General features: G+C 40.9%; 1 protein-coding gene across 3 annotated transcripts; it reads right to left on the minus strand.

Annotated features, from left to right (window-relative positions):
* Positions 1 to 3,524: 3,524 nt before the first annotated feature.
* Positions 3,525 to 24,545, minus strand: ubn2a (ubinuclein 2a). 3 transcript variants are annotated; one of them, XM_062428135.1, is made up of 17 exons: positions 22,813 to 24,545; positions 21,845 to 21,961; positions 21,036 to 21,134; positions 20,082 to 20,192; positions 18,487 to 18,593; positions 16,415 to 16,967; positions 15,720 to 15,790; positions 15,245 to 15,374; positions 13,898 to 14,004; positions 12,963 to 13,073; positions 12,261 to 12,404; positions 10,799 to 10,849; positions 10,616 to 10,658; positions 8,794 to 10,290; positions 8,503 to 8,710; positions 7,159 to 7,227; positions 3,525 to 5,266 (listed from the first exon to the last, which is right to left on the minus strand). In XM_062428135.1, the coding sequence occupies exons 1-17, from the start codon at positions 23,131 to 23,133 to the stop codon at positions 5,220 to 5,222; spliced, it is 3,786 nt and encodes a 1,261-aa protein (XP_062284119.1). In that variant the 5' UTR covers positions 23,134 to 24,545; the 3' UTR covers positions 3,525 to 5,219. The 3 variants fall into 3 exon arrangements, with proteins under 3 accessions (XP_062284119.1, XP_062284120.1, XP_062284118.1); XM_062428136.1 differs by lacking the exon at positions 7,159 to 7,227; XM_062428134.1 differs by lacking the exon at positions 3,525 to 5,266 and having other exon boundaries at positions 5,955 to 7,227.
* Between the last annotated feature and the right edge of the window lie 77 nt (positions 24,546 to 24,622).

The following is a 24,622-nucleotide window of genomic DNA, read 5'->3' on the forward strand; positions in this document are numbered from 1 at the left end:
GCACAGAACTGCAGAGGATTGTAAACTGGAAGCTAACAGGAACAGAAAGCTCTTAACTGGAAGCACTAAAGTGGCTGAGCCCACGTTTCCAACACTTAATGTGACACTAAATGGTTTCAGCTTAGATTAAACGTGTAGTACGATTTAGAAACGGAGACAGATTTGAAAGTCGTCTCACTACATTTCAGTGTTGGTGCCTCGTCACACTTTGCCCTCCCTCGTGTATTACAACTACATTTGAGTCACAGAGCTCAGTGAACATTTTTCTGAAAAATATAATCAGCAGGAAATCTTTGAAAACTCTGAAAACTGCTGCTCTGGAGATATCTACAGGCTTCTTAAAAGACTGTGGATGCTAAAATATTCAGTCTGCTGCGATAAAAAGATCCTCAAGCATCGACTCTGAGGCTGCCAGAAATTATATTAATTAAAAAGTTTTGTTTGTCCATATTTTTGACAGGAGAGTGAGGCATTTCTGGATGTGTGGATAGAAAATGAGGATCAGGGGCCGTATTGAGTCCTGCTCAGTGGGACTAAACATAACGGACTCAAGAGTTTCCTCTTAAGATTCATAAAGCTGTTCAGAGCAGCTTTAACTAAATAAGTGAGAGAATTGACCCAGTTGTTACAGACAGGTGACTGGTGTGTGTCAGTGAATGTTGAGGAAACAGAGTGAGCAGTGTGATAAGATAGATAAACAGTAAAAATACATTTCATAAATGAAAAAAGGTAAAATATTTAAATATTTACTGTAGATCATATCAGACAAACATCATCTACATGCTGATACTTGTGGGGTTTTTTTCTCAGCTGACTGAAACACATCTTAAAAGAACGACCGCCATGAATTCAGCTTTATTCATTTATTTGTTGCAGTTGGGGATCATTCAACGTCCACTTCAACTGCCAAACAAAAGCAGAAAAAGTATTTTTGGTTTGTTGAATAATTTAGACAAACCACAGCTCTATTAAATCAGTGCTGAGCTGATGGAGATGTGTAAACTGTTATTTTAGTTATTATATTTGGTGCATTCATATATTTTATATATATATATATTCTTACACTGAATGAATCCTTCCATCAAAATGTTCTTTACAAAGTCCATTATTGTTGAATTTTCCAAAATCAAGATGCATGGCCATGGAGACATTACCTGCATCCTGTGAACCGGTCGTAGTCGTTTCTCAGACTTTGGAGCTTCTCCTAACTCATTCAGGTAGGAACTGCTTTTAGTCTGGGGATGTTTTGTGAATGTGTTGATAAAACGATCTCACTGGAAGGTCCATTAGTACTGTAGCTGCTCTGGAGATTTTGATCACATCACACTGTCTTCATCAGCAGATTGAGTTTGCCAAGCCGTCATTGAATTTTAGATGTTCAAATTCTTTCTTCCTTTTTATCTTTCTAAGTACTTAAACATTTGTATCGTGCATCAGATGGAATATGTTTCATCCAGGTGGTTGGAAAAGTCACACCTTCAGAGCAGCAGTAAGTGGTGTGAAATGACTTTCTGGGGTTTTCAAAGATTTCCAGTATTTATTATTCAGAAGACGCTCTGTGACTCGTGTATGATGTCAATACATGTTAATAATGAACATACAAGCGCTGGTTTGTCCCATGATCGAGCACTTCGTTTTCACAGGTGGTCTGACAGTAAGTTTCCTGCCACCTCAACAGTTTAACCACTACAGTGTAAAAAACTACATGCCAGGAATCACTCATATCCATCCATCAGCTCTACATTGATTTTGGCTCATCCTTTCTTTTGGATATGCAGATTAGGATGGATGTCAATTGCCCTTCTCCTCAAAACGTTAACACTTAACAGTATGTTTCTTTAAAAGTGCCTTAGACACTAAATAAGAACATAAGCGGGCAATGTTTTTCTGACAGATGTGGAAAATAAACCCTAATGAGATGAAACCGGTACACCAAGAAGATACTCAACACTTAATCTTTGTTTCTCTCTTTTGTATTTTTGCTGTGCTTCATATCATATCCGACGTGTACCTCTATCGTTCATAATAACCTCCTAGCTAGAGTGTTTGGGTCAAAATCAGTATTACAGTATTATGTTTAACTACATGAGAAGACGCCTCAGCAGCCGCATTTCCCCCAAAAATTTACTTTTGTACAAAGATTTTTCTGAAGTCTGAGTACTGAAGTGATTTTGGGAGATGAACTGCTCGGGATTTCATTTGGTTGGAAGCTTTAACATCCACAAGCAGATAACTCATTTTTCTTTTATTATTATTCTCCAGCTGGCTGTTGACAAGCAGGCATTCAACTGCAAATACTCCCATCATATTATTTCTTGTATACCTGTATTTCTAGACGGTAATTTTTTTCTTTTTGTTTTGTTTGTTTTTGTAAAAGGAAAATAAAGCATATTCATTGTAGCTGTGACGCTGTTGTGGTTTGTTTTTGGGGTGCTTGGACCAGGACTCGCACTTTAATGAGTAACATTATGGGAATATATATATATATATATATATATATATATATATATATATATATATATATATATATATATAATTGAAGGCAGATTAACATTTTTGCCATTTTCTAGTCATATTCAAACTTTTACTATATCTTGTATATTTGTACACTACTTTTGTATTGACTCAATCTAAAAAAGGCAGGGTAGGATATCTGGTGACTTTTTTATGCTTTACTTGTTCTCAATAATAAAAAGACAAAAAACAATGATCCCACTAACAAGTACTGTATGTGTAACCTTAAAGATCTTATTCATAGACCTCTGTTGTTCAAAACTAAAAAATCAACACACCACACCGTTGAACTGGCTATCTTCAGTATGACGCTGTAAATTCTCACGAGAATCCGCTGCTGAAAATAGTCCCTAACAAATGCACAATTTACACAACTCTGAGTCACAGTTGTTATAAACTACAGTGCTCAGCTGTTTGAAGAAATGACTCAAGGCTTGAGGGTAATTGCCAAAAACAGGGTTCACCTACAAAGATGAGCTGCTGGGGGAGAGCGGTCTAGGTGTGTTTGGCTTGACCAAATGGGTTAGCAGGGATGTAGCCTTACCAGGTCACTGATGATACAACAGACGACATACAAAAACTTCGGCTACTTCTGCTAAATTGTGCTAAATGGACAAGTATCATAATCAAGTTACATTAAACTTATCGAAATACTGAGACAAGTGCAACTCCTAGAATCAATCACAGCACAAAAAAAAATAAAAAAATCAAAGCTAATCTTCAAATCTTATTAATGGAGCAATAACTTCCAAAGTCACCACCAGCACACTTATTAGATCTTTATTAGATTTGATCTGAATTTAGCGATAAAGGCCATGATTGATTAAGTATTTAGAAAAAGATGACTTTTGAGTGTATTTGAGCCAGCATCTAGTGGTTGTTTGGTGGTGTTTGTACTTTAAGAAACCTCAGGCTCAGGTTGTGGTAGTTTCTGATTGGATGATACCTGATGAGCTCTGACACAGGTGTGCATGTTACTGAAAAAAAAGGGGGAAAGAAATGAAGACTCATCATGAAAACCACCTGTTTTGTTTAATTTGACACACAAAAATAATCTACAAAAACACCAAATTAAGAAACCAGTTAACCACGAAATGTCATTTTTATCCTCCCCCACCCCAAAAAGAAAGCACAATTTATAAGATGTCACCCACTGCTCCAGTCACATGACTTCACAATGACATCCCGCAGGACCACACACGTCGACACTCATGGGTTTACATTTTGGGTCAAATGTCAGAGTAATCTCTCTCTCTCTCGCTCTCTCTCACACACACACACACACACTCACTCTGACCGGTGCACCCCATCTAAGAGAGCTACAGAACAATCTTTGGCGTCGTTCTCGGTGCAGCCGGTCAGTCAGACACACATGGAGGAGGGCAGGGGGACTAGTCGGGGAGGCCAGCGAGAGACTCAGGAAGAACATTTTTTTGTTAACAGAGGTATTCAGCGGAGGGAAGGTTTCTCTAAGACCGGGAGGAGGAAAAGGAGTCTCGAGTGACATAATAAACATCTACAAACATTCACAACTCCAGAAATGCACTGACAAGTTGAGTAGAAGTTGAAAGCCAAGCGACGACTTGCACTTTTGCATTGAGCGTTTTACAGTCCTGCATAGATCTTTTTCATACTTTTTCAATACAAACTAAGGCGTTGTGTTATATTAAGTTGGTTCGAGTCAATAAGCAGAGAAAGTAAATAAAAAAATCTTAAATCACAAAATAAAACAAAAAAACAATTCAAGTAGGCTACAATCTTGACGTTTCTCCCCTCTCTCACAGGTGGCTCCTCTCGCCAGAAGTGGAGCCCAAAACTTTTTCAATTCAAGTCTTTTTTCCAGAAAAGGTCCAGTGTGATTAAACAGCACCAAAAACACACTGAGCAAGAGAGGGGCATCAAACTTACACTCGCTCATTATTGTGTGAAGGGGATACAACCCATTCATACAGAATAATCTGGAAAGAAATTAACAGTATATTGTGTTGTGTTTTTTTTTATGTACATACACACATTCAAATCAACCTCATCGCTCTCTCTCTCGCACTCTCTCTCTCTCACACACACACACACACACACACACACACCATAACATGTTTTTGTCCCTGTGTAAATTACAAATAATTTATCAATATTCATTTAAGCTACTACTTAACAGTCATTAGTGGGAGCAGAGGTGACCAACAATAAAATTCTACGGACACGACGATTCCCACATCTGAGACAGAAATTCATTATTCAGTCTGTTTTTCTTTTTTTCTTTTTGTACTGCAAGAACAAGAGTCCTGTTATTCCACATAAGCTTAAATACAAATTATATTACGTAGCGTACTACTACTCTCATCTGTACCACCACCTCGCTCACACTCATTCCACAGTGATCAAGGTCGGTCATATGTAAACATGTTGACGAAAATAAAAATAAGCCGAACAAAAATAAGTGTTCTTGTCATCCACTCCCACTTGTTCTCATACCCGATTCGTTAGAAAACACACTTAAATTATTTAATCATTGCCACTTATAGCGAGGATAAACCCATTCTGCTTTAGGTCCGTTTTAAAAGAGGCGGTGGAGACCCACGCCCCATCCCACGCTGCGTCGCCAACGTAAGTCGATCAATGTGAAGATTCCTATTGGTGGATGTGTCCAGGAGGCTGTGACATCACCCTCGCTGGTGTCTGCCGGCCTCCTGTGCTGTTATTGGTCAGTGGGTTTTCCTCTTCATGTCTCCGCCCTGGCTTTGGTTCGCATCTGATCGGAGAGGATGAAGATTTTTAACAACTTTGACATCAGGGTGAAAATAAATTGTCTCTGGTGGCCTGCTGCACCAGAGCGATGCGAACACTTTTAACACACACAAGCTACAGATTCACGCTCAAACTATCAGTCAATTAAATGATTAGTCAATCAGAAAAATTTTAGCAGATCAATTTAAGTATTGATTCATCACTTTAGTTGATTATGTAGCAAAATATTAAAAACAGCTGGTTGCAGTTTCTTAAATGTTAAGATCTGCTTTTTTGTGTGTGTTTTATCCGAACTGAAACTGATTTTAAATTAAACTGAACTTTGTGTTTATGAAATCTTGGTTGTTGATGTGCTTTTCACCATTTCCCAACATTTTCCAACATTTTTAAACTAAATCCAATCATTAAAGAGTAAAAATCAGACAGTCGAGTGAATATATAATGAAAATAATGGTTAGTTTAAGCTAGTCGCTAATATGGACGACATCTTCTCTTACTGTCAGTGTAATTTTATATCAAGATATTGATAAAACATGATATAGTAATTGACTTTTGGCTAATACACTGAATTTAAAGCCTGTTTTTAAATTGACTCCGTTACATTGATGCTAATTTAGAGTGTCAGTGTATAAATCAGCTAATAAATGACACAAATTTGAAGTAAATAAAGTGCAACAATATTATAGCTGATATCTATGTGGCAGAACAACCTCCGACAGTCTGTCATCCTTACGCTTATCAAATCTTTTCTTCATATAAGTCACAATATGTAACAATAACTGCTGTACATACATCAAAGATGCACAGCAAAGATATGTCAAAGATATGTTTGGAGGTAATTAAAATATATATATATTCATATTTAAAAGTTTATTTTTTTCAAATGTAAAATGCTCCTTTCTGTCAATGTCTTCACTGTCCTTTAATGACCTAATTAGTTAGATAAGTTTATTTATTCTATGTATGTAAAAAATCATAATATTGACTGATAAACTGTCATCATATTTTTTATGATAACATTATGAGCCTCAAAAATCCAGCATTTGACAGATTATTAGAGCTACAAGTCTGCACACGCTGCTTTTTAGAAATAAAGTCGTGTTAAACAGTAGTTAACATCAAGAGGTGAATATAATTTAATTAGATTCATAATCCTGCAGAAGAACACATGCACTACGGTTTAAATCAGAGACGTGAACTCACATCACTGAACTGGTAGAAGACCTTTGTGGTTTAAGATTGAGTTAGAACAGATTTTTAAGCTGAAAATTATTATCTGCAATATTTAAGTTTTGACATCTCTCTGTTATCTTAGATGCATTTCATCTTCATCTTAGGTTCATCACAGGTTAAACTGCTTCAACAGGCTGCAGGAGGTTTAATGTGATCTGGCAACAACTGGCAGCAGTTTCACACAGGATGATCTGTGTTTGAGTCTCCTGGTTGAGGAGTTCAGATGGTTCTTGACCTCTTTGCAGCTAAAAGCTGAGAAACAGCCTGAGATAAAGATAAAAACATGGAGGCAGCTGCGACATGAAGACTGGAATTAAGACGATCAAACAGACTTTTTGATTCATTTTCATCATTCATCATTTTGAGTTAATTTTTCATTTGTCATAAGTCAGTCCGCCAAATCCCTCAATGCAGTTTCACATGTTAATCAGACTGCTGGTCTCAAATCAAAGAACCATCTGTACATAATAAAAAAAACTGAATCCTCACTGTGTGTCTACTGAAAAAGATGCTTCTACTGTGCTACAGCTACAGAGACACATGCCAAATATAACGAAGCAAGCAGAGAGTTACAGAACAAACAACACGGCAGCTGAGCGGAGGACGACAGGTCGACTTGACAAAGACATATGGAGAGAGAAAGGGCGGAGGAATGCAGATTACCTGAGAAAGCAAGCTGCAAGTGAGGAGGTAGGGCAGCCTGCGACCCTGACTGGAGACTCTTATACAGATCTGAGGAGAGATGGAGGGAAGGATGGACAGATGAGAGGGAAGAAGGCAACAACAAAAACATTAAAGCAGGAATATGGAAAAGATGACGCAAAAGAGGGAGGGGAGCATGTTAAAATGGGAGACCGGCAACAAAAGAGAGGATCAAAGTGTCAGCGATGCGAACGAGTACAAAAGGTTGAGATGACAGAGACGATGGAGAGAACAAAAGACGGAGACAGTGGCTCATTTTTTTAAAAAAAAGGAAATATTTTTTAAAAAGAGGGATGGGTTCATAGTTAGAGATGTGCAGCATGTGCAGCACAGCGGCACAGTGGAGGTTCTCATGTACTTCAGTATGAGCGCACACATAAAAACACACACACACACAGAGGCTGGAGGTCAAATTAACAACTAAACATGTAAATGCTTCATTTTTTAATATTTCAGTCACTTCCACTAATCCAACTTTAGACATCTTGTGGGAGTGAATCAGCTGCACAAATGATTTGAGGAAAATATCAAGTTGTTCTCTAAGAACAAATGTCGCAATTATGATTTTAAGTGAGATTTTAATTTTATTATATAGTCAAACATATTTCTACATCAAAAGAAAAAACAAATAAGTTGCTTGTTGTTTTCGTCGATCTAGTCTTTGTAGAAAACACAACTTACATGTGAACTGTGCTGGTTTACCTGCTTAGTTACAGCTGGAAAGATCTGACAGCTACAGTTTATTTTACATATGAGTTGACAGTCTGCTTCTTAACTTATTGTCTTTTACAGCTTGACATGAATGATGTAAATTAATATTAAAACTGCAGCTGTATCAGGAAATTTAAATTGTAATTTTTTATATAAAAATGTATCGTTCAGCCCTGCGTAGCCTCACAAGTGTAATCTCCCCAGAATCATTACTGCTGCTGTCAGCTGAAGTAAAACGAGGCAAATCTTTGAATTAAAATAAAATACTACAAAAATTTGTTCCATTTTTGAAAACCAGACCTAAATCCCAGTGGACCATTGTTTTTTGAAAACTATGAAGGTCAAACTATGAATTGATATGTTATGAAATTAAAGCTTATTTAAAAGGATAGGGACGGCAATATGACAAATTTCCTTTATTGTCAACACATTTCATTAGAAGGGTTTAATCTTTTTATGGAATGTGCTGACATTGTGTTTTAAAAATAATGAAGCCAAGAAAACTGCGTCTGTTCTGTTGCTCAGCCTTGTTGCTGTTGCATGTTTAGTGATTTTAATCAACAAACTGCTGTAATAAGTTGTGCGACCGCTCACCTATTAGGTCGCTCTGTGCTAGCTGGTATCCTGAGTTGGAGCTGGGGGCTGAGCCCATGCCAGCGACCCCTGGGGCTCCGGGAGGGCTGAAATTGAGTAATGATGGGAACTGGAAGGGCAGCGAGACGGGCACCAGGCCTCCCAACATCCCGAAGCCCAGGGGCAGAGCAGAGGGGTTGCCCAGGAGTGGAGTGCCTGCTGTTGATACCTGCAGAGACGACATGTCAAGTAAAGTAACTATAAAGTCTGAAAATCAAACAATGCTTTCTTCATGTTAGCGTGAACACTTACCTGTGAGAGGTGTGACGTTGTGGAGGACGTGGCCAAAGTTCCTGAAGCCGCCCAACCGTTTCCTGCCTTTGAGTTCTGGTTGGTGCCGCCCACTACCCTCTGCCTCTGCACGTGATTGGCCGAGACTGAAGACGGGGGAATTTTGTTTGGGAGACTGCAGACAGCCTTAATAGTGCTGTTGGAGTTGTTGTTGATGCTACTGTTGCTCGTGGCGCACTGAGCTTTCTGGCCTCCGGCGAAGCTGAAACTGCCCTGGGTCTGCTTCACCTGCCCGCCGCCAGACACGCTGAAGGGGGGCCGGAAGGTTTTGGGGGTTTTGGGGGTGTACTGGTGTTGTTGCTTTTGGCTGGAGATCATCTGATGGGTGAGCGGGTGTGAAGGTGAAGAGGACGGGGAGGGGGAGGAGGAGGAGGAGGAGGGAGGAGGGGTGGGTGCGGGAGGCCTAGGGGTGAGCTTTATGATGGGGGAGGAGTTGCTGCTGTGGGAGGACTTGGTGAGGGTGGCCTGCATGGGTGTGATGAAGTTGGGCTGGTGGTGGTGTGTGTGAGATTTAACTAGTGAGGGTTGGGAGGTGGGGGACGGCGAGGAGGCCACTGGGGAGGGAGGGCAGAAGGACTGCAGGCCGGGGTGGGAGGTAGAGTTGGAGCGGGACAAAGAGGAAGGGGAGGAAGAAGGTGTGATGCCGCTGCTCACAGCGCTGCCATTGCTGCTGATAATGCTAGCTTTGGCACTGGTCTTGGCCAGTCCCCCCATAGTTCCCAGCATCCCTACAGGGCTAACAAATCCCTTCTGATGGGGGGGCAGCAAAGGGGAAGCAGTGGGAGGAGGCCGCTGCTTCGGAGGCGATGGGGAGGGGTGTGGATGCATCTTGCCACTCACGCCCATTATTGAGCTTGGCCTGTGATTGGGCGATGCCATTGTAACAAGTCTCTGATTCTGGGTTTGGCCCAAGATGCCAGATCCTTTGATCAGGCTGTAGGGACCATTTGCAGTCCTGGAGGCCAGCGACAGGCCTGCTGCCTGCACGCGAGCCATGGAGGAGACAGCGGGAGACGAGGAAGAGGAGGTAGAAGAGGAGGTAGAAGAGGAGGTCGGTAGCATTGTTGTTGTTGGCAAATTCCCAGTGGCAGCCTCCACCTTCGACAGGGAATGTTGCTGCGTTGTGGATGAAACCGCGACAGAGAGCTGAGAGGCTGAGGGGTAGTGAGGGGTGACGGGGGGAGGAGAGGTGGTGGGGATTTGCAGGGGTGGAGGCGACAAGGGGCTGTCTGAGGCTCCCGAGCCCTTGGATGCGTTACTGAGGAGAGCCAGGGCGTGGGAAATGGAGTCCAGAGAGGGAGCAGTCAGATCCTCATCCAGGGAGTCCGACAGACAGATGGGCTCTGAGGTCAAGGAGGAGGAGAGGGGCTGGCGGTTGGAGGTCAGAACGGATGTGGAGGTGGGCAGCGATGGACTGGAGGTCATGGTGAGAGGTGGTTTGTGGATCCACAGACCCTCCTAAAGAGTTAAAGTTATAAAATGAGAGGAAATAATAAAATAAGACTCTTAAAATATCAAATACTGTAGATCCATTTACATCAAGTCCGTTTTTTTTTTTTTTTTGTTGTTTTTTTGGGGGGGGGGGGTTCACAATTTTAATTAATGCTAAACACCAATTTTGTCCTCAATTGAGCAAATAAGATATGACAAGCAGAGACACATTATGAGGATTCAGTCTATATTATTGTAGCTTCATGAGAAAATGCTGTTTGGCCAATGGGTTGAAACTAAATTATAATTGTGGGTTTGAAACAACTGTACAGTAAAAATACTGTGGACTCACCTTGGCTTTGGCCTTGGGCCCAGGCACCATTCTCCTCTTGACTCTGAAAGGAAAATGCCAGCAAATATTTAGACTTTTCTGTTTACATTTTTGCATTCGAGCTCAGTTTCAGAGAAATCCCTGAGTAGTTACAGTGGTGCTATTAAGGAAACATGAGCTGTTGGAGATTAAGTAAATACTTACAAGTTTCCAGTGAGGTGACTGTGAACGGCAAGACTCTCCTTGAACAGAATCCTGAGCAAAGAAAACAGCTTTAGTGTCAGAGGACAAGAAAAGCTGGCTGAATTTTCAGTCATGTTGACAGTAAACACTGTCATACAGTAAAGAAAGTTACAACTAATGCGGATTTAAGATATCAATATCGCAGAAAAGACAAAACTGTCTGTGTGTTTGGCTGTTTAAACAGTATGGACATTAAAGTGTTTTTTTAAAGAATGTAATCTCGTAAAAGTCAAATTTGTTGGAGCAGGTTCATCCACTTTGACATCACATTGAGAATCAGAGTTTAACAGAAATGCGCCTGACCTCCCAACTTCAAACTCAAAGCTTATTTTTCCAAAGTCAAGGAAATTTAATAACAATTTCTACATCATAAAATTACCACAACACATAATAACAACCAGCTGCTGCTTCTAGCCAACACTGAAGTAATGAGTGTTAAGACTGAGCAGAAAGTAGAACTGTTTGCCTCAGTGTTGTATTAAAGAGTAGCAACATTTTCTTATTATCAACTAACCCACTTTCTACTGGAACCCATTTATTTTCTTGATATATGTTTTGAACATTAATGTCAATATACTGGACAATATTGTACGTAATTATGTGTCTTTGTACTGTACAGCTGCTGTATATAAAGGTTTAAGCCTGCAATGCAGAATTCAAACTCTTCCCAAACCACAGCTTAGCTTCACATAAAGCTAATTAAGCTGATCACTGCCAGATAAATCGCTGTATTTCAGAACATACAGAGTTTTGAATCTCATGTCAGGGTCGGGATTCCTGTGCTGGTTGTTGCTGTTGGCAAATTCTGATAGTGAAACAAGTAATTTCCCTTGGGGTGGGGGTAATGCTTATCCACTTATTTACAGCCACAACAGTTGGTTACGGTTAGTGGTATAACCAGGCATACTGGGAAAAAGCCTGGTGGTGGGGAGGACTTTTGGAGGAGTGTGCCTCATCCCCCCTTTCACTCCCACTGCCAGAAGGGGGAGACAAAAGTCCTGCACTACTGCTTTTACATGCTCATAAAATGAACCCCACTCACTAATAAGAAACTAGAAGCAGCAGTAAAACCAGTAATTGTTGTAGAAATTAATAAATGAATGCTCAGCTGCTATTGTAATACAATGTTGGGACATTGTGGAAATACACAAACATGCAGCAAGTGACAAAACACTACTCTCAGCCAAGACTGTGGCTCTGTCTATTGGTATTGCTCTCTCTCTCTCTTTCTCACACAGAAACACAACTTCATTGTTTCCAACTTAATTATAGCTTGGAGGTGAACTACATTGTTCTCTGGTGAAGAATTTTCTGTAATTTTCTCATCACCGAGAAGGAATTCGTTCAACAGCCGTTATACATAAAGGCCACGCAAGCACAAGAACACACACACAGAGTCAAACAGAAACACACACATACAGACCTGGCCTGCATCCAGCCCTTGGGCCATAGTGGTTTGACCTCATTCTCTAAGAAGGCCTTGAGGTAGTCCTCCACAGACAGAGAGCACTGGTTCTCCATCTCGTAGCAGCTCAGCTTCACTCGCACCAAGCTGCACAGCAGGTTCCTGCACAAACACAAATGTCCAATTCAACACCGATCATTCAATATTAAAATCTAATTTAGGCTGCAGGTGCATAATGACGGTTATTCTTTAGAGAGTTGGCGGTAATAATGACTGTAAAAAAGAAAAGAAAAGTGGAGGGTGTCGGGAAAAAAAGGGGTGCTGATTGAAAAGCAGTTGCGAGTTTCAAGGTTTTTGTCACTTCATTAGGTCTTTACTCAAGGTTTCCAAATTCATGCTGGCCTATGATTCAGGACTCTCCCGCTAACATTTAAAAAGTCTTGTTTGGAGACATAAAGGGACTAAAAACTGTGCAAATAAATTAGGTGAAAATCACACGGATCCATTCTCATACATGATGGAGTGAAGAGAAACATTCACATTTTTCAGGTCATCATTTTCTACATGGTAACTCGATACAATCTGTAAGGCCGGTCTAAAAATCTGTTTACTAGATTAGACACCGACAGGAGAGATGAAGATAGAATTCAAGACACAAAGTCAAACCTGGAGCACCACAAATGCACTGCACACTGTTACAGGACAGTCTTGGATCATTACCTGAGTTTGTCATCCCAGACAAACTTTTTCCGAGGGCCCATCACCCTTTTCCCTGGTTTCTCCTCCTCCTCCTCTTCTGAGCCCATCTTATCACCCTCCCCTGACTGCTGCCTGCAGGACACACACAGAAAAATAAACAGCTTTAATAAACTTCAGCAAACAACCTAAACTGTTCCCTTTGTTTCTGGATTATTGCAAACAGCTTAATTACTAAGTTTGAGGTACAGGTTGCAAATATGCAGTTACAGGAAGAGCGAGAAACACAACTGTAACAAAAAAACAGCAACCTGGTAACTACAATTAATTAGAGTTTGAAAACCTCAGCAGATACTTTCCTCAAACCAAGAACGATTTTATTTCTGTGGTCAACAGAACAACTGTAAAAATGATTTATACACAGCAACTAAAGTCACACCTGACACAATCCAGACAACTGGGAGAATTAAGATGAATTCTATTCATTTTTCATTATATTCCTGATTAATCTATGTATGGTTTTGTCTATAAAATGCTGTTATAATTTCTAAGAGCCCAGATGGCATCTTCATATGTCTGAATTTGTCTGATCAACAGTCCAAAATCCAAACTTATTCAGTTTACTGTCATGTATGAAAAAGAAAAGCTTCAAACTGTCACATTTGAAAAGTTACAACAAGTAAACATTTTTCCTTTAAAAAAAAAGAAAAAAAAGACGAAGACTATTCAATTATTCAATCTTCCCGTGAATGTCAACTTTTCGTATGTTGACAGAAACAGTCCTGTTTTCAGCTTTCAAGCTATCCAATACATTTTTATAAGGTTTACTTTATAAAACTTTTTTCTTTTTTAAACTCCTAGGGACACTTCATCTTTCAGTTGTTTTGAAAACTTGGACTTGGTTTTCACCTGACTTTGACGCAATCTCCTGTCTTCTGGGACAAAAAGGATCGACTTACTTTGCAACCTTCGCCATGCAGTCCATGTTATATCTGGCTATCTGCTCAGGCATCACACTGCACACCGCCAGCTTCAACTTCAACAGAGGATTCCGCAGTCTGTCGTCCTGAGCAAGAGAAACGAGACCGAATGAGGAAAGCCGGAAAAGATGAATGCAGAGCAACATTGGAAGAGAAGATCAAGGCACAGAGGATTAAATAGACAACACAGAAATACAAAGTGAAGAAGGAGGAGGAAACAGGGAAGGAAAAGACAAAAGGAAAGAAGTGGAAGAAAGAAAAGAAAGATGATGGATACAAAGAGGAAGAATAAAGGATGGAGTAGGGAGAGTGGGGGAGGAAGTTGATGTATTTTGTCAACAATGCAACTTTAATGGATCATGACAAAAGATATTAAGAAGCCTGTATTCAGTGGCAGCCCTCATCAAACTAGTCCATCTGTACTATGAGCCGTGAACATTAACAACTGAAGCAGCGGGGATGGATCGGATTAAAAGGAAGAAAAGACAAGTAAAATGTAGAGAAACTAAATGGAGGAGCTGAACAAAGCAGCTCAAATGCAAAAATATAATAGAGAGTTTTAGGGAAACACTAAGTAATCTGTTGTGTTTGGAAAAAAAATGTAAATAGTAAATATTTTGTGGTAGCAGATGAGCATAAATGTGTGGTCCAATAATCCACAAGGGGACCCTAAAATCACTGGTGTGCTGCAATAAAAACACACAAAACAGGAAGTCCTTGGAGGAGAGTAGAAAGACAAGAAATCAAAACTGCCGAAAACAAACAAATATGGCTCTTGGATCATCTCAAGGACGGTTCACTGCAAAGATGTAAAGATTATTGTGTGATATGTGTAAACACTTGTGAAGATTCATAGTTTAAACTCTGTATGCTAGGTTTATAATTTTTCACTGCACTGAATACTTTCTCGCCTTTTTTCCAGCACAGCTAGAAATCATCATCATCATCTGCTCTCACCTTCGTCTCTAATTTGTCCATAAAATTATCTGATGAATTAATTAATTTGGAGACAGACTGCACTTTTAATTGCACTTATTATTTCCCATTTTGAAGTCAAACAGAGGTAATTACTCCTAAAATTGTGATTGCTGTTTTTCTTTGCATGACAAAAATCAGTAATAGCTGTAAATTTGAAATAATTTTCACTGAAGTATCAATTACAACTTGCCACAAGTCTGCACAACAGGAATTCTAAAAATATGACCATGAGTTCAGTTATTGTGACTGTGATTTCAAGTGCTTAATGAGTGTTTTTGACTTAGAAAAGTAAATCATTTTCACTGGGGTGAGGTTTAATGGCTTCAGCCATTAAAGTCTGAGCCTCACCTGGATGTTGAGGCTGAGCTTCTTCAGGCGTTTGAGGAGTGCTTCTTTGTTGCATGGCACAAACGCCTCCATGTGCAAGTAGATGTCTGAACGCACCTCAAGAGGCTGTTCCTGGACCTGCAGCTCAATACTGAGATGAGAAAAAAAAAGTTAAAATTGTGGAAAACAGAAGGGGTAGAAGAATAAAGAGGGAGGGACACAAAATATACAGCGAGACAGAAAAAGAGAGGTGGGAGACTGAATGGACGCAAAGATAGACTGAGAGGACGATGAACATTAAGTTAAAGAAACAAGACGAGAGGAATGGAAATGTGAAGCATGTCATTAACGCAGACAATGAGACGCAGGGAGAAAACAAAACACTTGAAGACAAGCAGGAGAGGCAACGAGGGAAATCTGAGTGAGAAAGACGGAAAAAGGAGAGCAAAGTGAGATGGGATTTGGCTGACAGTGATTTAAAAGCTGTCCTACTCACTCCAGGAGAATGTTATTCATGTCCAGGGTGAAAAATTTCTTCCTGCCCTCCTGATCAAACTGCCTCGAGGCCTGCGGGAGAGAAAGTTGAGTCAGCACAGCAGCACTGTTCCATACAGTACAAATACATATATACATACATCTGTGAGGCTGCACTGCTGAGGACAACAGACATTGACTGTCACCTAATTTTAACCTTTAAGTTACAATTTTTTTAATGAATTCAAGAAATAATAATGTTGAATCTCCCATTTCTCCCCAAACGTTGAGATAAAACACCACCAATTCTCTTTCTTCCTCTGCCTCCCTCCTCCTCACTATCCTCTTCTTCACCTCTGAATCCTTCACTTGCATCATCCTGTTCAATTGTCTCTCTCTTCAAATTTTTACAGACATCTAGAAAAATATTTCCCAGCTACAGATTGACTCTGTGGCTCTGAGATACAAGAGCAACAACAAAACAAAAACTTCTTCAAAAAGGCAGTGCTGCCGGCTATGTTGTTTTAGTTACATAAAAGCCCTCAGGGTTCAGCTCGGAGCCGCGTCTCTCCAAGAAGAGACTATTCTCGTCGGACTAAACAATAACAATAAACATTCTGTCCCACTTCCTAGGCTGATTGGCGTTCCTGTTTAACTTCTAAGAAGAGGCTTCACATATAATTGCAGCCGCCCACAGAAGGGCTACCGTTGACTCACCGCCCGCAGGTCCTCGATGCGTTTAATAAGAGGAGCAGGCAGTCCGCCAGGCAGCGGGGGAGGAGAGAAAAGTCCACCGGAAGACCCCAGGCCTCGCCCCGGGCCACCTCCTCCTGCTGCTTTCAGAGCCGGCACACCGACTCCCAGAATGCCATTCTCTCTGGCTGCTGCCATGGCATTCTGCTGGTCGGTGTCCAACATGCTGAAGTCCAAGTCGCCTAGGAGATCCTGAAGCTCCTTCTCGTTGGCCGAGCCCAGCAGTGACATCACAGCGGGGTCCGAGGTGAGGTCTGCCAGTGAGAGGTCGTTGCTGGCCGCGTTGCCCTGCGGGTGAGTGGAGTTAGAGGCTAACAGGTGGTTCGAAGAGTTGGCAGAGTGGGCCTTGTTAGCCGCACCTCCTGCCAGGCCGGGGAGAGCCACTGTGGGGTTTCTTTTCCTCATCTCCTCCTTCTCCCGGGTGAAGCGGCGGAGCATGGCCGCCAAGTACAGTGAGTCCTTCATCAACTTCTTCCTCTTTTTCTTCTCCGGCCGGTGGAGGTTGAGTGCTGTCACTCTTTGACAGAAAAACATACAAATGCCACATTTTGAATGAAAAGCAATACATACAAACACATACATATTATATACATAATAGACAGATTTAGATATAGATACAGATATAGTGTCTCAGACTGCACTGGCATTCTGTTTAGCTTCTTTCACCCATTTTTCTTTTAGGGGGAGGGGATTATTAACCCTTATCGATCAGTATGAAGGGTCTCACCATTCTGTTGCTATTTTTCATGAATGTAGCTTGCTAGCTATGCAGGAAGATGATGACCCCTATTCTTAAACCCGCCTACTTAACTCTGATTGGTCGAGTATTTCTCCAGTCAGTGGAAATGTCCATAAATAGGCACAACACAAGACCTATTTAAATAGCTGAACAAATCGCAGATGTTGGCTCTGTGATCTGGAACCAGGCTTCCCTACTCGCTTTGTAAAAATTTAACTCACCAGCTTACACAGAAAATCCTAAGAAAAACCTCTTAAGTTACATTTAAGAGGGACAGAGGTGAAAGCATAAGATAAAGAACAGGTGAAACCAATGCTACAGATAAGGGACATTTCCACTGGTAAACTGAGGCATCAACAAACGCTGTAAAAGACGACTAAGAAAACGCGGGAAGAGCGTGAAACTGTGGGGATTTTGAAGGATTAACCTGCAGTTTGCTCTGAAAGATATGACACACACACACACACACACACACACACACACACACACACACACACACACACACACACACACACACACACACACACACACACACACACACACACACACACACACACACACACACACACACACACACACACACACACACACATATATATAACATCATCTGTTTCATAATGGCACAATGGCAATAGCTGCTGCTATTTTTGGAAGTTGTTTTCAGGATGGCGGCACGTTGGAGTATTTGGCCTATCTGAGCGTGGATAATGGAGCGTTTTCTAGAAGGTGGCTGGCTTGTCACTGCAACTAAGAACAAGTCAGAGTCAGCATCCCTGCCTCATGATAGATGTATGAGAGGCTTTGCACAAAAGCAGAGGAGCGTAATGTCACGCAGGGAGGTGGATTATTATTAGCAGGCTAAATAGCGGACAAATGCGTCATCACATATTCACTGTGGCCCACAAATCCTTGGGTGTCCGAAAGGTCAACTTTTTAAGCACAGGAGAAAAACTTGTCCATTTACCAAACAGCATCTGTGCATCTTTGACATTTAAAAATATCAGACTTTTCAATAGTATGGCTTAATGGTATTGGATCATTTGATTAAGTGGGAGATTAGGTTTTAAATGGCTATTTTACAGATGTGTGGAAAGTGATGGCCTCCTGACAAGAATTTACTGGCTGCAGTTTAAGCTCACTCAGCTAATCATGAGCCATTTACTGAGCTTCTTGATAAATATACACCCACGAATCGCTTATAGGAAGAAGTAAAACATCACCAACCAACACAAGACAACCACAAAAATAACAAAACATACAGCAAAAGACAGTAATATTACACTTCTATGATTCTCACCCTTGTTTAGATACTCTGTTCTTCTTCGGGTTCTTCTCTTCCAGGTTGTTCACCTCCTTCTTCTTCCTCTTCTTTATCATCACCTGCTCCAAGCTCTCATTCAGCTTCTGAAACAGGAGCGCATGCACTCATTAAACTCAAATAAGCAGATGACGGCAGCGCACAGTGGCCGGCAATGTATTCTTTCCAGAAACACATGCGGAGCTCTGAGTGTGTGTGTAAAGAGATTTACATCACATCTCCCTAAAACTGGGATTCAGTCCAAATCCAGCTACTGTTGGGGGACATTTGTCCACATTTCGCATGAATTGAGGAGATTATGCTGTGTCATATTTTCTTATTACAATTAAGTAAGTTAAGTTTTAGTTTCCATAAACATATTATTGTTAACCTCTATTATGAATTACAATTTCCTTCATGGTTATTTGTCCACAATGTTCAAGGTTTTGTTTGCCTCACTATACCTGACACAGGCAGGTCAGAATTTTTTTAATTGAGGTAATGCATTAGAAAAGGGAGAAAGGCTAGTGTGACTTAAAGACATACAGGAACAATCATGGAAATGGATTTCCTAAAAAAGTACTTTTTCCTTTATGTTCTGTTTAGCCAAGAATTGGAATAAGTAAGTCTGCATTCAGACTGTCATTAACTCTGCATGAAAAAACACAGCAGCTCAGCTGAGGTACCGACACAGAGGGATCCTGCAAAAAAGAAACTTAAATATATCCAAATAATATCCACTTCATAGTTTACTCAAAACCTCCAGTGTATTAATTTACAAAACTTTCTGGTAACAATCCCACAGTGCAATGTGCATAATTTTATAGATGAAAAAATCTACAGCTGACGGTGATAACACATGATGATCATGAGTACGGGACTGAAATTACTATTGAGTGTCTATTATGTAGGGAGTATGAATGAGTGAAAGAGGAAATTATTTCAGACACAGCCATGGCCGCCTGGCAAAAAAGTTGAACCAGGCTCAACTTAGTGATGTCATCAAGAAAGGTACTGCGGTGGCCAAATTACAAAACATGTTGATCAATTTGTAATGTGAAAAGAGTGTTTCTACTGTTAACTTCACAATCACAAATTTTCCACACATTTAAAACCTGTACTCCTCACTGTGTGTGACTCACTGGGATCACTTTTATATGAGATAAGCAACTGCTGTGGCGCAAAAATCTGAGTGAGTGGCCCGCTGTGACTGTATCAATGGAACTGTATTTAGTGTGGATGGATCATATCAAGCCAATACTCAATTCATTGCATTTACAGTTTAATTTTGAATGGTTTTATGGGTGATAATATAAGGAGTTACTGTGTTGGCATGTAGGCAGTATGATATCACCTGGACTCTTTATATCATGACCCATAATGGAAATAAATGTTGAACTTAATTGTGTATGATTTAATGTCCTCCTTTTCACAGTGTCAAAGAAACTTAAAAAAACAACAACAACAACAAAAAAATGTCCATCTCTTTTCCAGGTCTGAGACCTTGAGTCTCCCTGAATCTTTACAATCCTGAAAACACTGAAAAATAATCATTTTTTTCCTGTCCTGTCATGATCACGTTAGGGTGAACTCACCTTGCCCTCCTCCCCCTCGGAGTCAGAGGCCGCTCTGAACTGCAGCGTGCCAGTGTTGATGTAAAATCCCCCCAGCTTTGTGGTCAAAGAGGCAGGCACCAGCTCATCATACTGAGAAAAATAACAATGGAAGACAGTTTGTGGTGTAAGATCACAGGAATGTTGAAAACAATAAATCCTCTTACACAACAAAATATAGACGTCGTCTCTGGATTTCAAAACATATCGAGTAAAACGATCATGTTTTTGTTAACATTTTTTTTTAAAACGGGCGACACGTCTCTGCTGGTCAGTGAAAATGAATGAATTGTGCGCCAACATAAATAAATCACTAAAAACCATCAAAATCCCTCCAGGCTAAAGATGAAACATTCCTCCATTACGGCGCATATCAAAACAGAAAACAGGGTCACACAGGTGCTGCCAATTTGTGAGTGTAGAGAGGACAGCTATCAAAACAAAACAACAAATATCTCATAATGGCGGAGAATCCATACAAAGAGCATAATACCAGCTATTACAGTCACACAGGGAGCGATACACTCTGAAAACTGAGCAACAAAAACAACAAATCCCTGTGTGGACACCAGGAGCACGTATGTATTTATGACTCATGTGGATGATTTTAGACTGTAGTCTCGGGTTGGTTGTAAGAAGGGACAAGTGTCTATCTTTAGAAGTAACATTGGATGAGCTGTATTGAAACATCAAGCGAGGAAATAAATATTTAACCACAGAGGAATAATGTCTACGTCAACACAACAAGACGAGAGAACCGCAGTCAGATCAGAAATGTGATGAGGATGGCGAATAAATCAGCAGATAACAAGGATGAAAAGAGAACGGCGTGCAGTGTTATTAGAAAGAGCAAAGTGAGATGTTCGACTTAATTAAAGTGACATCTGCGGAAAACAGACACATCACGTCATTATTAACGAGGTGAATGGTACTCACAGCTTCTGAGTTGTCAATAAAGGGGTCTGTCTCATCGTAGCCAAAGCCTATATCGATCAAATCTTGCATTCTGTCCTTCTTCTTCTTTCCTGTGGCGCCCTGAAAAGTAAAAAAAGCAACACCAAAGATATGTGTGGTGGCCTCCATTATGTGGTTTGTCCACCAGAGAGCTCTGACAAGTTTATTTTTCAACTGAAAAATGTTCCCCTCAAGATAAACCAAAAAAAAGGATCCTTTTTAACTTAAATATTAAGTAACTTTGCTCCTCCTGTGGTTTCTCCCTGTTTTCCCTTCAATTAAAGTTTTTGTTGTGGAGTATTTTTATCCATGAATAGTATAGATGGTTGTATAAAAAACCTTTGAGGAAAATCTATGACGTTGGATGACATACTATAGATTAAATCCACTTTACCATAACAATTCACCAAAACAAACATTAACAGTAATTTTATCCAAATTATCAGATCATATTAACTGATTGCAGATACTGGTATCGATGTGTTTGTCAGTGGATGAGTGACAAGAAACTTCAGCACAAAAATAGCAAACTTATGAGATATACTGTCCACCGATTATGATTACATTGTCCACCAGAAAGCGCTGACAAGTTTAAAATGTCTCACTCATATTTGTCAATATTAATGCATTTATCACTTGAGACATCATTATCAGATTTTCTAAACTCTTAAATATCAATATTGATATTGGCCTCAAAAATCTGATATCAGTCGTGCTATAATTTAAAACATAATCCAATAAGAAACACTTGATGCAAAGATTTTAATTTAAAAATGAAAAAAACAACTCACATATTTATTTTCAAACTTCTTTGCCATGGCCTCAACCTGGAGCCGCTCTCTCTCATCATCGTTGAAGGGGTCGTTGGGATTTTGGGCTGATGTCACACTTGGAGGTTTATTTTTTGCCTGGAACAAATATTGGAAATTTGATATTAAAATAATGTGGTTTACATAGTTTTTTGTAAAATATCAATACATTGTCACATGATTGCCAATAAACTTAAAATAACTGAAAAACTGTAATTCAGTGATGTTATAAAACCTCAAAAGATGCTAAACATGGTGCTTGCATTGATTCAAAAATATAAATATTTAATTATCCTCTGGTTTGTAAACTTTTTTTTCACCCCCTCCCCACTCATGTAAAACAACATTATAGGAGAAAAAATGAATAATCCAAAACTGCACAGAAGCAAATTCAGGCAGACTTGTCTTTGATCTCTCGGCTCTGACATTTGCCTTGCTCCCATGCTACATCCTGGTACCTCCATCAGCAATGCTCTCTCATCTATCTATCACCCGCATCCACACAGGGCCAAACTGCATGTGGCATTTCCAAGTGCTGTAATGGCTGTGTGTGACTGGGCTGTTGCTGGGCAAGTCACAGTGAACAGGACACAGGTAGCAGCAGAAGATAAGCTTTATCTGTGCCTGTGCAAGACGACAGAGGAGGTCCCTCGCTACAGAAGCTGCTGTCAAGAAGAAGAAGAAGCACAGCTGAAGTTGGGGGGAAAAAGCACAACGGGATGAGCGGCCACAAAAAAAGAGAAAAAACACACACACTGGTGCTGTCCTTTTGTGTCGAGTCGCACTAATGGTCAGTAACAACCACGCTAGTCCACAGAAGGACAAGGTGCACTACTCCCCTCCTCCTTATTTAGCAATGACAAGTCCACACAAACACTTCCAAGAGCGATAAAAATGAAGCTCCAGTATAAGCCGGCCTGGTAATGTTTAGTCAAACTAGGAGATCCTACCTGGATGTTGTTGATGAGTTCGCCGTAATTAAACTCGACGGAGGAGCGGTCGTCGGGCTCGGACAGGGGCAGGTTCAGTCGCACCGTCGCCCTCCTCTCGGCTCCGGTCTTGTCCCCGTCGCCGGTTTTACCGAGGCGTCCGTTGCTGGCATCAGCGACGGCGGTCGCTCCTGCCCCGGTGGCCGTCGCTGCCTCCACCTCTCCGGCTCTGCCCAAGTTTAAGTCGGCCTCATCCTCCAACCGGCGTTTCCTGGACTCCGCGGCTGCTCCAGCTGCGAAGGCCGAGAGGGTGACAAATTGCACTTTTCTCGGCTCGGCCATTTGGATGAGCTGCCTGCCTGAACCTCGCTCCGGACAGACAGCGACAGCGAGGAGAAGAGCTACTTCGCGAAACTACTCCAAATTGGTGGCTTGAAGAAGGTTTCGCGAAGCCCCGACGGCTGCTCAGTGCCTACACGGATGTAAGGGCCTCCTCCGCACCATACGAAATGAACTCCAGGGGATGCGACGGTCGGGGAAAAGTTGTTTTTTCGGCAGCTACTTGCATCCTCAATTTGCTATGGGACCGAGACATTCACAGGAGCCATCTTGGGTTTCGGGAGTAAATAAAATATCAGAAGAGAGGGGTCGCTGCGCATGCGCGTACGCACAAAACGGAAGCATCGTGACACGGGGGGAGTCCTACGGTCCAATCAGCGTGTGCCCCGATCCTAAACCCGCCTCTGTCACAACAGGCGATAATAACAACACTATCAGTACTATTATGACCTTTATAAAGTGTCTGAGTGAAGGACAGCCAGTGGGATGTACAGACCACATGGTGTGTGTGTGTGTGTGTGTGTGTGTGTGTGTGTGTGTGTGTGTGTGTGTGTGTGTGTGTGTGTGTGTGTGTGTGTGTGTGTGTGTGTGTGTGTGTGTGTGTGTGTCCAGACGTCCATTAACAGCTTCATCTCGGTTTCACTTATCGACAGCTTTCATTTGATGCCTTTCATTGTCTGTCCAGGAAAATGCTGAATTGTGCACTTTTCTATAATGGCTCCAGCACACACACTCACTCAAACATGAAAATCCTTAACAGACGCTAGATGATAGGCTCTGTCGGCTAGCTGATCTGGTTACAGGCTCTAATGACCACCTGTTGACTCAGTTTTAAGAGTGTTCATAATTCATAATTATAAACTGGGAGTAAATCTCAGCTTGAGGTGGATCCTAGTATTTTCTGTTCTTCTAGACGGAAAGCATGACTGAAATAACCTGTTGGGGGGGGGGCTCCAGGCAAAAAAATCCCAGCTCTCCACCTGCTGCCTATCTATGCAATGTACCCTGTAGCAATGTACCCCTCATTAAATGATAAGGCTGGTGAAATTCTACTTTTTTGTTATTGTCGACAAATATCATGAAAAGATCTAACACCAGCAACACTTAAGCCCATCTCTTTAATACTTTCCAACCTCCCTACCCATCTATGGCACTCAGTCATTTGTTCCTACAAAAAATATAAATATTCAAAAACATGTTTAGTTTCTTTTTTTTAAATACAACAGGAGTCATTTTCTCAAACAACTGGCTAAACTTTACTCTATCAGGAGTAAATCTTGTATTTGTGGGGGATTTTTCCATCTCAGATTTGGTGCATTTGTGAGAATTTTCAGGTGTAGGACAGTAAATATGGGATTGGCTCAAAATAAATCATGGTGCCCATTTCTATCATAGTGCAACAGCATGTCAGCCAGTGCAACTGTGTGGACCCTGTTAAGATGTGTTCTGTAAGTTGTCTAATAGATGCCTGATTTTGTTCATTTCATTTCAT

Source organism: Scomber scombrus, chromosome 2 (assembly GCF_963691925.1).
Source record: "Scomber scombrus chromosome 2, fScoSco1.1, whole genome shotgun sequence".
In the NCBI taxonomy this organism is placed as follows: domain Eukaryota; kingdom Metazoa; phylum Chordata; class Actinopteri; order Scombriformes; family Scombridae; genus Scomber; species Scomber scombrus.

What these genes read in the sequence shown, in the direction of transcription:
- ubn2a (XM_062428134.1), bottom strand. Translation starts at nt 23,133, where the DNA reads ATGGCCGAGCCGAGAAAAGTGCAATTTGTCACCCTCTCGGCCTTCGCA. An exon ending in TTATTGACAACTCAGAAGCT is followed by an intron (nt 20,193 to 21,035) that starts GTGAGTACCATT and finishes TATTTTTCTCAG; the next exon opens with TATGATGAGCTGGTGCCTGC. An exon ending in GGCCCAAGGCCAAAGCCAAG is followed by an intron (nt 10,291 to 10,615) that starts GTGAGTCCACAG and finishes TTAACTCTTTAG; the next exon opens with GAGGGTCTGTGGATCCACAA.